Source organism: Lontra canadensis, unplaced genomic scaffold (assembly GCF_010015895.1).
Source record: "Lontra canadensis isolate GAN:19392208 unplaced genomic scaffold, GSC_riverotter_1.0 scaffold60, whole genome shotgun sequence".
NCBI lineage: Eukaryota > Metazoa > Chordata > Mammalia > Carnivora > Mustelidae > Lontra > Lontra canadensis.
In genome coordinates, this window is record NW_022631054.1 from 12697398 (window position 1) to 12712389 (window position 14992).

A 14992-nucleotide genomic window follows, 5' to 3' on the forward strand; every position below is an offset into this window, starting at 1 on the left:
ATCATGTCCCATGTAACTGTCCATGTATATATCCCTTTCTGTCAAGTGGGGATCTAGGGCAAAGCTGGGAGGAATGAGCAGCCAATTCTTATGTCTTTTCCACCTCTGGTGGAGATGTTATAAAATGTACTATGGCCAAGAACTGGGTGTATCTGAAGGGCAAGGCAAACATAACCGGATACCCACAAAGGCAACTCCACCCAGTGTCAAAGATCAAAACATCCAGAGTCAAGTTTCTCAAAAAAGGAACTGTCAGAACTAGAGGCAGGTCCAGAATTTGCCTTAGGAACAGTTCAGCCTGTAGAGAAACTGTGAAAGGGTAGCAGCAATTCCAGGTTAAACAAACAATATCGCTTTCTATGCAGACTCAGAAGTATGACAAAATAAACAGAGCTCAGAAAATAATGCCAAGTCCAAGCCCAGCTAAAGAGCTTGGGGACAGGTCCAACCTATAAGCAAACTTCTGTAATAAAGAAAATACACAAACACACAGGCTGCAAGTACTGGTTACCTTCCCACTTACCAATTCGGGGTCACACAAGCAGACCTCAGGCAGGAGCAGCAAAGTGGGGCATGCCAGGTCAAGAAAAGGAAACACATAGTAAAAGGGGTTGACAACAATACTGGGGGGCCCCTGGGACCTCAGATTCAGAAGGCTGGTGTGTAACCACTGCCTTCTTCTAGCGCTGAGCCTGGAGCCACAGCAGTGACACTACAAACCAAATGTGAGTTTTCAGTGCTGGAGAATACCTTTCTTATTTTTTGCATTTCAAACAACTGCTGAGTCCAAAGATGAGATTTACACTGACACCAAGGATAGCACATAGGTTAGATTTCACTGTTTGGTTAAAAAGACTGTAAGCCAGACTTTATTTTATTGCTACATTTTCCCCATACCCAATATGGGAACATTTGCTTCCACTTACTTTTTCATATAGTACTGGCATGGCTTAGAGTTGTTTAAAACAAATGAAATAAAACACAACATGCAAATCGGGATGGTTCCTCTCTTTTCAAAAGTGTTGATTTACTTACACTGTGCTGATTCACCCTCTCCAGATACACAGCTTCTAATAGGCAAAGTGAGAGGAGCAGGTGTAACAAACTATGGTTTAGAAATGCGCAGGCATTTCTTTTGTGTTTCACTATACCTGAAATCTACTGACCCTCCAAACCAGCTCCATGAAAGGCAACTCTGGAAACATCTAGATGAAGTCTGAATCCTGATGGCAATATCTGGTCATTCTAGAGTCTAAACAGGATATTTGGGCTATACCTTTGGCCAGCCAAGGGGCACACAGGAAGAGTATGCAAAGCCCACATCAAATTATAGCAGGTCTTCAAGCCTACTATCCTGTCACAAATTTATAAATATGAAGAACTAATCATTTGGGAGCTATGAGGTCAAAGGGATACACAGCACTATTATACTGTATAAAGTCACCATCATGTGGATCCTTAGCTCTCTCTGGTTATGACCTCAAACACTTAGAAAGGAAGGCTTAAGTATGCTGGGATATAATTATCAGAATGTTTGGGTACATTCATTCCTGAATATCAAGTAATAGGGCTCACCTCCACGATTACTTCTTGCGATAAGCCTACAAGGCAACCCATCAGAGACTGCTCCTTGCAGCTGCTAAGCTCCCAAAAGTTCAAGGGGCCAGGTGGGCTGCAGAAAACTATCAGGGCTAAGCAGACTCTGTAAGCCAGCCCTCATAGCTCTAAGTCTTATCCTGGTTCTGGGCACATTTCAGTTCTGCTCCAAGTCCACTCTGCTCCAATTCAGCAATGACAGACATGTACTTGAACTCATTTGGTCTGAAGTTAAAGGTCTCCACTAATCCGTAGGTCTCCTTCCGGTCGGTGGCATAGAAGAGCTGAACTTGGTTGGCAATGCACTGTGCCTCAGCAACATTCTGGAAGGTAAAAAGAACAATGAGGTCGTTCCCTACAAAGGGCCATAAACCTCTGTGTCTGAGTCCTGTGGCAAGTAGAGGGCCTTACCTAAGAGTCACTGTTTCCAGAAAGCTTCTCTGACTCCCTGACATCCAAGTCTTGGTAAGGTGCCCCTTGTCTATGCACCCAATTACCCCACGTTAACCTCAACCATATGTATCATACGATATTGTATCTGTCCTTTTCTCTTTTGCTTTTTTGTCCATCTTTCCTAGTATGAATCCCTCAAAGTATATGCTTGCTTTCCATCCCTGCACATGATCCTATCTAGTCAATGTTTGCTGAATACATTAACTCACATGTCTGAAATTTCCCTCTTCATTCAGTTCCTTAAAAACTGTTGTGTAGGGGCGCCTGGGTGGCTCAGTGGTTAAAGCCTCTGCCTTCGGCTCAGGTTATGATCTCAGGGTCCTGGGATCGAGTCCCACATCGGGCTCTCTGCTCAGCAGGGAGCCTGCCTCCTCCTCCTGTCTCTCTCTGCCTGCCTCTCTGCCTACTTGTGATCTGTCTGTCAAATAAATAAAAACAAACAAACAAACAAACAAACAAAAACCTGTTGTGTATTTTCGGGGGGGGGGAGGACGGGGAAGAGCAATAGTTACTTAGCTTCTAGAACCAGTTTATGAGTCAGTACTAAGTTGTTAACTAACCAGGCATACTCTTGAGAAAAGCCTGTTCCTGGTACTACCTCAGTTGGAAAACTAGTGCCAAAGCCAGCTGTGCACTTCTACAATTTGTCCACAAATTCTGACACTTCTCTTTGAGGGAGCCTACTTTCCCTTTCCTTGAGTGTAGGCTGTACTTACTGTCTTCCTTCTTCCAAATGGTGGCAGAATGACTTCTGCTACTAAGTCACAGAAGACACTGTAGCTTGTGTTTTGCCACCTCTCTTGAATTACTTGCTCTGGGGAAAGTCAGCCACCAAAGTCATGAGGATATTCAAGCAGCCCTGCGAAGAAGCCGATGTGACAAGGAAATGAGACTCCTTGCCAACAGCCTCGTGAGTGGGCTTGGAAGTGGATCCTTGAGCCCAGTCAACCTTCTTCAGAGGATTACGGCCTGAGCCAACATCTTGGCAGCAACTTCATGAGAGACTCCACACCAGAGACACCCAGCTCTGCTGCTCCTGAATTCCTGACCCACAGAAACTGGGAGGTAATAAATGTTTCTTTTTTTTTTTTTTTTTTTAAGCCACTAAGTTGAGCAGTAATCTATTCTGCAGCTACTTCTTACTACTGTATCAGCAAAGCTCCAGGGAAGAGAAGGGTCTGCCTTCTCTAAAGCTCAGTGGCAGAGAAATGGTGCACTCTGTGTAACAGAGGTGGGGTCTACTCTCAACATCTTACAAAACAATGTCATCAAACTATTATTACTTTTGCTTCCCATACGTTTCCCTGGTCCCAGCTGGTCAGAGGCACTTACTTACGCATTATCACTGTGTTTGTATGGCTAAAGCTCAACCCCCCCCAAATACTGGAAAATTCCCACCAAAACTATCAAAAGTGTGCTATGTCTAGCTACAGAACGATGAAAACGGATTTATAAATACCAAAGGCTCCTTTACCTCCACTCCGTCCCACAGGGCTTTCAGGTCATTTCTTACTGGCAGGGACTAATCTCTGAGACTGGATTTTTAATCAAAAGCCTTTTTCCAAAATGCTGGCTATTTCAAATTAATAGAATTTTAGAACTAGAAGGGGCCTCAGAGATCACCCAGTCTTCATTTAATAGGCCAGGAAACCAAAGGAGAGGTAGTTCGGGGATGGTCCAAGGTCATACGGCTAGTGAGTGGCAAACTGCATATGGCTAGCAAGTGGCAAACCGCGGGACTACTAGACTGGTACTCCCTCTCCTTCATCCTGATCCTGTTCATGGTGTGGCAAGATAATTAAGACTGATCAAGGTGGTAACTCCACTTCATCAATTTTACCTTTCCTATACTCAAACATGCCTCAAGAGGAAACCATTTCTTTTTTTTTTTTTAAAGACTTTATTTATTTGACAGACAGAGATCACAAGTAGGCAGAGAGGCAGGCAGAGCGAGAGAGGAGGAAACAGGCTCCCTGCTGAGCAGATAGCCCAATGTGGGGCTCGATCCCAAGACCCTGGGATCATTACCTGAGCCGAAGGCAGAGGCTTTAACCCACTGAGCCACCCAGGCGCCCCAAGAGGAAACCATTTCTAAAGCAAGTGCATTGCCATAGTTGGAGACAGATACCACTACTTTCTGGGCCCATGAACTGTAGGGGTCCCTGATAACTGATTTAATTTGAGGCTCAGGTCAGTGGAGGTAGGGGTAGTTTCAGCTGTATTCATTCTAGAACAGTGCTGTTCAAACTGCAGAGTTGTAGGGGCTCTGTGGAGGTGTCTCAGGTCCCTTCACCTCTGTTATAGCTCTATTTTTTTTTAATGTTATTTACTTATTTATCTGAGATAGAGTGAGAGCAATTGAGAAAGAGAGAGAGAGAGATAGCACGAGCAGGGGAGGGGCAGATGGAAAGGTGGAAGTAGCTTCTTCCACTGAGCAGAGAGCCTGACACGGGGCTTGATCCCAGGACTCTGGGATCATGACCTAAACCAAAGGCAGACACTTAACCTATTGAGCCACCCAGGCACCCCTGTTTTAGATGTTGTATCAGAGGTTTCACATAATAAGATCTTGTTTGGAGGCACCGGTGGCTCAGTTGGTTAAACATCTGACTCTTGATTTTGGCTCAGGTCATGATCTCAGGGTCACGAGATCGAGCCCCGCATCAGCAGACTCTTTCCCTCTACTGAGCGTCTTTCCCTCCCCCCACCCTTCTGCTCCACCTCCGCTGCTCTCATGGTCGCTCTCTCTCTCAAATAAATTCTTAAAAAAAAAATAAGATTTTGGGGGCGCCTGGCTCAGTTCTTAAGTGTCTGCCTTTGGCTCAGGTCATGATCCCGGGGTCCTGGGATTGAGCCCCGCATCGGGCTCCCTGCTCAGTGGGAAGCCTGCTTCTCCCTCCCGCACTCCCCCTGCTTGTGTTCCCTCTCTCACTGTATGTCTCTATCAAATAAATAAATAAAATCTTTTAAAAAAATAATATTTTGTTAGGATAAAGGGTTCTGACGACTAGCTTAAAGACCACTAGTATGTTGGGTAAGGAGACATGTGTATTTGTCTCTCAAGGAGGGTTATGGAAAGCCCCCTCCCCACTGCCTTAGTTCTCAACATGAAGCAGTAGTCTCCTCCCTTTCTAGGACCTGAGAAGATAAACATTTAACTCCTGTATTGGTCAAAAAGGAGATATACTAAAAAACCTGATTCCTCCCTTTCTTTCAATCTTCACAGATACCATCACCTTACCAAGTCCTGCCCATTTTATTCCCTAATATATTTTTTTAAGATTTTATTTATTTATTTGACAGACAGAGATCGCAAGTAGGCAGAGAGGCAGGCAGAGAGAAGAGGGGAGGAAGGCTTCCCGCTGAGCAGAGAGCCTGATTCAGGGCTCAATCCCAGGACCCTGGGATCATGACCTGAGCTGAAGGCAGCAGCTTTAACTCACTGAGCCACCCAGGCGCCCCCCTAGTATTTCTGCGGTCATTCTTTCTCCATCATCTTTACTATTCTACTTCAGGTCTTCACTATCTCTTGCTCATACTACTGCAATTGTCTCCTAAATGATCACAATGACCAGGTTAGAACTAAAAAATATTTAGGAAGCAAATAATTAAGATTAATAGCTTTGAAGTCCTACTCTTTACCAGTCACTCCCTGTTCAAAACCCTTTCATGACATTTTCATGTCCTCAGGATAGAGCCAAACCTCTAAACACAACCCACCATATCTTCTTTTTAATATATTAATGAGAGCAAACGGTTTGTAATACCTCAAGTCATTTTATGTGTCCTAACATGTACTTATGTGATTCCCTCTATCTGGAACATTCCTCTTCCCCGCCCCACTTCCTTTATCTGGTTAAACTCCTGCTCATGTTTGAGATTCAGCCCAGGTGTCATCTCTAGGACTTCTCTTTTTCCTCTTTCTGGGCCAGGGAAGAGCCCCTGCACGAGCATCCTAGCATTCTATCTGAGCACTGGCTGCACTCCAATGAAATCATCTATTAACACAGAGGTGGAATCAAGTAAGGTTCAAATATTCTCCTAAATCTCAGCATTAAAGTTATTAGTGCAGAAGAAACCTCTAGTTTCTGTGTATTTCTATTCATTTGCTTTACTGTATTTGGAAGTACTACGCCAAAGTGTAAATTCATGCACGAGTAGCAAAGGATCATATGTTACATTTCTGTTTCCCATCTCTGAACTGCATACCCCGACAATAAATTCTAACATGTCTAGTTCTGTACTGCATAAGAAACTCACAGTCAAATTGATTTCTATGAGGCAAATGTATGTTGTTTGATATGTTTTCCAGTATTATAATGGCAAGAAGCAAATTTTCATTGTTGATGAGGCCTGTGCAGCAGTGTAAGACCACCAGAGTGAGGTGGTAGAAATGCCATAACAGAAGGGCCTCCTGTCACCTCCAGAGTCCACTTTCATTATGGTTAGATGCTGGGCTTTGCTGAAGACCAGAAACTAAAGCCTCTGTGTCACTCCGTCCTTCTTGTGGGAAAATCTTAAACCTTGTCCTTATTGGTAACTATATTCGCTCCAAATCTCAATTTGAAACAGCCACACTCAGCCTACTACTATTTCCTAATGAATTAATTATAGGGGCTTGAATTCAAGACCCTGAGATCATGACCTTGAGATCAAGAGTCAGACACTTAACCTACTGAGCCACCCAGGCACCCCAGCTATTTCCTATCTCTTAAGCTCACTCCCAACTTCGAAAATCCTTTAACTCCACCAGGACTCACAATTCTTATGGTCTCTAACTTTCTTTATGTTTCACCTTCCTCTTTATTCAGCCTGCATTCCATGGTCAGTAATTATCATCATTCTTTTGCACTCACCTTTAACTTTCTGTTCCCTACTTACTTCATTAGATCACTTGGCTGAACCATAACCCCAGGTAAACACAAATCTCAGCCCTCTCTCTCTCTCTCTACACCTGTCCCCACACAGCCATTCTCTCTTCTATTTTTCTAGACCACATGTAGACACTTTCAGGGGATAGCCAGTTAATATTTTAGGTTCTGCTGGCCCTACAGTCTTTGTTGCAACTACTTACCTCTGGTGTGGACCTAAAGCAACCATAGATAATATGTAAATAATAAGCATAATTGTGTTCCAATAAAACTTTATTTCTAGACACTGAAATTTGAATTTCACTTTTCACAGGCCATGAAATATTATTCTTCGTTAGTTCCGCCCCTCTCCCTCCAATTATTTAAGGATGTAGAACAAATTTTTAACTCATGGGCCTTCTAAAAACAGATAATGGATTGGATTTGGCCTACAGGCTGTGGTTTGCTGATTCTGTCCTAGAAAATAATTTCACACTTTTTCTTTTCCACTCAATTATCCAACACCTATTCTTCCATCTTCACTCTCTGCTGCTAAGTCTTAGTCTTTTCACTAAGCAATCTGGAGAGAACTTCTACAAGATACCACCACCCCTCTTCATTTAACTGTATTTGTGTCCTCTTATTTTGGCTTCTCTCCTATTGTTATATTTCTGGCAAAGATCAATCACTTAAAAATACTTCAAAAATTCTCTCCTCTTTCTCCTGCATTATCAGTATTTCCTTCTCTACTGAATCTTTCCATCTGCATACAAATATAATGTTCTTTCTCTCATATTTAAAACAAAACACATTCTTGTTCCCACCCCTCCCTCGCCAGCTAGTGCTCCTACTCTCTCCTTCTCTCCACAGAAACATCCTTGGAAGACTTATGTTTACTCTACAATTTTTCTTCCCAACCTCTTTTAAACATACTCCAATGATGTTTCTGGCCTACCACTCCTCTGAAACTGTCCTTAAAAAGCTCGGTATGACTTCCACGTTGTGACATCTAGTCAGTTCTCAGTCTTCATCTCATTTGGCCTACCAGCAAGTGAGACTTGGCCAGTTGAGTCCTCCTAATTTCTTGAAAAATTTTATCTTAGCTTTCAGGCATTTTACCATCTTAGTTTTCCTTCTATCTCACTATTCCTTTTTAATCTTCTTTGCTGATGCTTCCTCATAGCTCCAGACTCAGTTCTTAGACCTCTTTTCTTTTTATCTTCATTTACTTCCTTAGTGATTTCATTTAGTCTCATGGTTTTAAATAACAATCTGTATGCCGACAACTCTCACATTTCTATCTTCAGTCTGGACCTGTCCCCTGACCTCTAGGCTCATATGTTTAACTACTTACTACCTGGGCATCTAATAGCTATCTTAGATTTAACATGTCCAAAATTGAGCTCCTGATCTCTCTCCCAAATCTGTTCCTCCTTCATTCTTGTCTACCTCAATCAATGGCAACTCCAGGGGCACCTGGGTGGCTCAGTTGGTTGAGCATCTGCCTTTGGCTCAGGTCATGATCTCTGGGTCCTGAGATCAAGCCCCACAATGGGATTCCTGCTCAGCAGGGCGGGCTGGGGTCCTTGTTTCTCCCTCTGTCTCTACCTTGCTATGCTCTCTCTCTCAAACAAGTAAGTAAAATGTTAAAAAAAAAAAAAAAAAGGCATTCTATCCATTCTTTTGGATAGGATTTTGTGTGACTTCCAGCTGAGTGTGATGATGGAAAGAAGAGTTCCAATTCTGTCCCAGGCTTATTGCTACCGTGAAACACTAGTTGAGTGTCATCACTTTTTCCTTCTCTGTATGTAGCTGGTAAGAGAGAGAGGACAAATAAGTGGGTATTGTATTGAAGAATTTTAGGGAGAAGAGGCACTACAGTGTTCACTATTTTGACATCCTGAACTTAAATCCTGCCAGATAAATGAGACGGAAATGAGCAAGGACTAGACAAACCAGTTGTATAACAACCATAAAACGGCTCCTGGCCCTGGATATATAGAGAAAACAAACACAATGGGCATCACCATCTACGGACGTATGGTCAATGCTCTATCCCAGGGAATGGGAAAAGGGGGAAGGGAAATCATTATGTATGCTGAATATAGTACATGTGAACAGTGTGGAGGAAGAGAAAAGATTGAGAACTATTCCAGACTTTGAACTCATCCTGACACTCAGAAACCATTTGCGTGTCCACAGTCTCTTACTTGAAACCCCTAGGGCCAGATGTGTTTTGGAGTCAGAATTACTGTATTCTAGAAAGGCAACAGGTGCATTATGTAACGCCGTATGATCAAACACATTAAAATTTTCTTAGTAAAATGCATGACTATTCCACACCAAGTGGGATTAATAAGGACTACAAGTGGCCTTCTATCAGTTTAAATGAAGATTTAGCTACCAAATAAGTTCAACTCAGATAAGGTCTTGTAACCAAATGAATTATGAGAACTTTGTTTTCAGAGCTTTTAGACTTCAAAATTGTGAGTAAGTGACTGAGTCAGTGATTGCACTAACTTCAACTTGGAAGAGCTCATGCAAGACAAAATTATTGTCAATGTTAAGAAATAAGTACATGTAGGTCTCTGGAATTTTACCTCTCATGATCTTTGACAGAAGAATAGTACCTTCAGGGCTACCAGGTAAATCCAAAGAGGTAAAAATTAATTCTTACCAGAAATGTGGGATCCATTTCTGCTGTCATCAGCACTATGCCCTTTTCTTCCTTAAGTTCAGGGTAGTGATATAAAACCAGCTGGCTGGTTGCAGCATCCCCTCGGGTCTGTAAGAGAAACACTTATCAAGGCTCAATAAGGTACCACCACACAAAACTGCAATTTCAGAGCAATAGAGAGTCTAGAGGAAATTCGGGCTCTTAACAGCCCCTTGGGTGGCTAGTGAGTCAGAGGACTGGTAGGTGGGGGGATGGTCAGGCTTGCCAAGGCACAGTGAAACTGACAGTTCTCACAGTGTTATTTGTGTCTTCAATTGAAAAAGGTTTGGCTTTTTTCCCAGAAAATGTTTACAGTAGGCAGTGAATCCTTCATCATGCCATATATTTAAAAACAAAATGGCACAAGCAGCTACCAAATCAAGTTCTAAAGAAAGCAATATGCCTGTGTAATTGCCACTTTTATGGACTAGTGCATTTCACAGTTGAAATCTACTCCCCTTGGCTGGCTCTGAAGACTGAGCTCTTTTAAGCTGTAGCAAACAGCTGGAGAGTTTGCACATGGGCTAGATTTGTAATGTGCAGTTTTAAAATATAATCTAGATGGGAGACGGGGGAAAAGAAGAATGGGAACATCATAATTTCATGAAGAATGGACAGGGCAGTGGTTATCAGACCTCAGTCCAGACTAGGAAGAGAGGTGGGGTTCAAAGTTAAAGCCCTCATATAGTGTAGGAGGAAACAACTGTATGTTAAAAAAAGATCTCTGGGTTTCATCTTTAAATTTCAGCAAAAGTCCTTCTAATTATTAGCTAATTATTGCTTGGGTTCAGCTCATCTTTCAGTTCTCCCCTATAGGCTTTAAATATACTGATCATTTTTTAAAAAATATTTTATTTATTTATTTGACAGAGAGAGAGAGAGCACGCACAAGTAGGCAGTGAGGCAGACAGAGAGAGAGAGGGGGAAGTAGCCTCCCTGATGAGCAGAGAGCCTGACGTGGGGCTTGATCCCAGGACCCTGAGATCATGACCTGAGCCGAAGGCAGAGGCTTTAAGCCACTGAGCCACCCAGGCGCCCCTATACTGATCACTTTGATTATAATTACGTTTCTGAATCTTCTTCCCATAGTCATCTATATGAGCTTCAGGAGGTCTCACAGGTCTCTAAGTCCTAGCATTGTCTCTAACACAGTGGCATAAGGGTTCATTCAGTTCACAGAATGGAATCAATCAAATCCAGCTCTGCCACCTATTACCACACTCATCCGCACTAGGGACTAACTGCTCTGAGTCCATACTCTTCTCTATAAATAGCAATAACAACAGTGACTATCTTCGTGGGACATCTGTGAGGATTAAATGACATAATGTATACAAAACACCTGGCACATAGTAAGTACATCAAATGTTGGTTATTACAAGATGTGCCCAATAAATGTTATTTTATAATTCACCCAATAATCCAGTAAAAACTGCTCCCTCATTCTGCCTTTTCCTTTTTTTCCTCCTCCCCCCCTTTTTCTTAAACAAACGTAATACAATTTTAGGATACAATTACATGGGATACAGTCATGAGCAAACACTCATTCTATTTTGCATTTCCTTAACTCCAACCTTCAAAGCCATTGAAACATATACTTGGTTTTTTTTTTTTTTTTTTTGGCAATGTGGCCTCCAAATATAGAATGTTAATCCTAGTTATGATCTGATTTAAAATACTGACTTTATTTTTAAAAGCTGCAAATGCTTTGGATTGAACTTAATCCAATATTTGAGAATAAAACAAAGAAAAAAAGAAAGGAAGGAAGCAAACAAAACAACATCTCTGGAATGGAAATGATGCATCTAGCATCTCGAAAAGTGCTGATCCTGTTAATAAAATACAAGTAAAACATGAAGCCTAACTTAGGGTTAAAAAGATAACCATCGTAACTCACCCATGTTTGTTAAGTGAGGCACAAGCAGTAAACGTTATAGAGGTAGGGGGAAGAGACAGGAGAGACCAAATGTGGTCAGAGAATATGTTTTCAGGGTCTTTTCCAATTTCTAGGTATTGAGTAGAGCCTAGAAAGCTAGCCCAATATACAAAGTATAACAATTCATCAACACCAAAGCAAATACTGCTGGGAGTTAGTAGATACTCCGTGTCCTCAAGCCTCAGCAAGGGCTTCAAGTCCCACAAAGGAGTAAGCTTCTTTCTTCTAGGGGATGAGCACAAGCCACCTACCTGAATATTTATAAGTGCAGTGAAGTGGAGTTCAGTACCTGTCCATTGTCCTACAAAGAACTCATAGCCTTCCCTTCTTGGTAGTGCACAGAGAAACTGTGGGAAAGATAGATGAATAAACACAATCATTTGCTCCATATCCAACTGCCTGTATCATTTACTCCATTTTTTTCACATTGGTTTTTAAACATTTTTTTAAAAATTATGAAATTCATGAGTGACAATTTAACAAATACTCATAAACTTCCCAACCTATCTAAGAAAGAAAGCATTAGAGATCTAACTGAAGCTTTCTCTGTAACCCATTCTAATCCCATTCCAGAGTAACATTTATCCTGCATTTGGTGTCTGTCATTCCCTTTCAGGTTTTTACACTTTAAAAGTACACACACACATGCATATCTATACACAAGAACTACTACATGCTTAAAAACTTAAATCTTATCAAATTATATGTCCATTTTGCAACTTGATTTTTTCACTCCACATTATACTTTAGAGATTCATCTATGTTGATGAATACAACTCAAATTCATTAATTTTCATTGCTGTATGGAATTCTATAGAAATTTACCACAACTTATCTATTCTATTGATGAACACTTGAGTTTTTGAATTTCTAATCGTTCTAATGCTGCCGAGTTAACTTTTGTTCCAATTAGAATCATTTCCTATTCTATCATCTGAGGCGGATACTGCAGCATGGCTGTAAACACAAAGAATGATTAGTTTTACGCTATAATGTTTGGAATTGGGGATGAGTGGTGAAGAGAATGGTGTCAGGACAAAACAAAGTATAACCAGTCTAGTACGCCTTAGTCATGGAGCTGTCTCCTTATGGCCAACCACTCAGGTCAGATTTTATCTATTTTATTTTTCTTAGATAATATAATCTCAGTGCCTAGCTAACATATAACTGATTTGATTTCTGTTGCTCCTGGTCACAGTGCATTTTCTAGAAGTTTCTATAAATGGAACCAAAGAATCTAAACTTCTTTTGGGTATGATATCTTTCATTTAGTTTAATTTTTCATGATCTTTCCATGGTATTTCATGTATCAATAGTTCATTCTTCTTATAGCTGAATATTACTCCACTTTATAGGTCTATGTACACACAATCCCTCTCCCCCTACAATATCTTTATATACCTGCGATAGATATCTTTTAGTATTTGGTTATTACAAATAAAGCTGCTATGAACATTTGTGTTATATGAACATATGCTTTCAATTCTTGGGAAATATCTAGGGAGTAGAATAACTAGGTGGTATGGCAGGTATATGCTTAACTTTTAAAGAAACTGTCATTCTGTTTTCTAAGGTGCTTATACTGTTTTACATTATTCTATCATCAGTATATGAGAGTTCCAGTTCTTTCATACCCTCACCAATACTTAGTACAGTCAGTCTTTTTAGTTCTAGTCATTTTAGTGGTATCTCACTGTGGTTTTAATTTGTAATTTGCATTGTGACTAATAATATTGAGCATCTTTTCAGGTGCTTATCTGCCATTCCACTTGACTGGCAAATTGTCTTTTGCTCATTTTTTAATTGGGTTGCCTATCTTAAGTTTTAAGAGTTTTTAACATATTCTAGATACAAGTCACTCGCCAATACGTGTCTTGTAAATATCTTCTCCCAGTCTGTGGGTTGTCTTTTCGTTTTCTCAACAGTGTATTTTGCAAAGTAGAAAATTTTATTTTTTATTTATTGTGGTAAATAAAATAAATAAATAGTATATAAAATTTATAAAATATATAAAAATAAAATAACATTAAAAGTATCATCTTAACTTTTTTTTTTTTAAAGATTTTATTTATTTATTTGACAAAGAGAGAGACAGTGAGAAAGGGAACACAAGCAGGGGGAATGGGCAGAGGGAGAAGCAGGCTTCCCACCAAGCAGGGAGACCGATGTAGGGCTCAATCCCAGGACCCTGGGATCATGACACGAGCTGAATACAGCCGCCCAATGACTGAGCCACACAGGCACCCCATCATTTTAACTATTCTTAAATGTACAATTCAGTGGCATTAAGTATATTCATGTTGCTATGCAAACATCACCATCATCCATCTCCAAAACTTGTAATCTTCCCAAACTGAAATTCCAACCCATTAAATGATAACTCCTCATTCCCGTTTCCCCCATTCCCTGGCAGCCCTCAATCTTTTTTTTTCTTTTTATCATTCTACTTTCTGTCCATTAGTTTGACTATTCTAGGTACCTACACCTATTCTAGATACGTAAGTGGAATCATACAGTATTTGTCCTTTTGCATCTGGCTTATTTTACTTAGTATAATGTCTTCAAGGTTCATCTATGCTATAGCATGTGTCAGAATTTCCTTCCTTTTTAAGGCTGAACATTCTATTGGGTGTATATACCACATTTTGTTATTTCATCTATCAGTGGATACTCGGGTTTCTTCCATCTTTTGACAATTGTGACTAATGCTGCTATAAACATAAGAATACAAATAGAATATTTTAATTTTGATGAAATCTAATTTACTAATTTTTATTTTTTTTATAGTTTGTGTTTTTTGTGACATATTTAAGAAATCTTTGCCTGAGATCACTAACATAAGATAGTATTTTGTAGAAGTTCCATTTATATCTATGATCTATTTTAATTTTTGGATACAGTATGAGGTAAGATTAGAGGTTCATTTTTTACATATGGATATCCAAATTGGAGAGATTATCCTTTCTCCATTTAATTACCTTGGCACCTTTATTAACAAATAACTGACTACACATGTTGGTCTATTTCTGGATTTTTTGTTCTGTTCTATTGATCTATATAGGTCATCTTTTTAAAAAAAATTTTATTTATTTATTTATTTTTAATTTTTATTTTTATTTATTTTTTTTAAGATTTTATTTATTTATTTGTCAGAGAGAGTGAGCACAGGCAGACAGAGTGGCAGGCAGAGGCAGAGGGAGAAGCAGGCTTCCTGCTGAGCAAGGAGCCCGATGTGGGACTTGATCTCAGGATGCTGGGATCATAACCTGAGCCGAAGGCAGCTGCTTAACCAACTGAGCCACCCAGGCGTCCCTTTGTTTTTAATTTTTCAAGACTTCATTTATTTGACAGACAGAGATCACAAATACACAGAGAGGCAGGCAGAGAGAGAGGGGGAAGCAGGCTCCCTGCTGAGCAGAAAACCTGATGAGGGGCTTGATC

The 14992-nt window shown here is 40.4% G+C and overlaps 1 protein-coding gene across 2 annotated transcripts in view; it reads right to left on the bottom strand.

Moving 5' to 3' along the window:
- Positions 1-828: 828 nt before the first annotated feature.
- Positions 829-14992, bottom strand: part of ATPAF1 (ATP synthase mitochondrial F1 complex assembly factor 1) — a 29098-nt gene continuing 14934 nt past the window's right edge. Inside the window, exons 7-9 of one of the 2 annotated variants that reach the window (XM_032877692.1) lie at positions 11803-11898; positions 9577-9684; positions 829-1919 (exon numbers count right to left, since the gene is read on the bottom strand). In XM_032877692.1, coding sequence (XP_032733583.1) covers positions 1725-1919; positions 9577-9684; positions 11803-11898 — 399 coding nt within the window. In that variant the 3' untranslated portion in view covers positions 829-1724. The remainder of the gene's footprint in view (positions 1920-9576; positions 9685-11802; positions 11899-14992) is intronic. The other variant, XM_032877693.1, reaches the window with a different exon arrangement.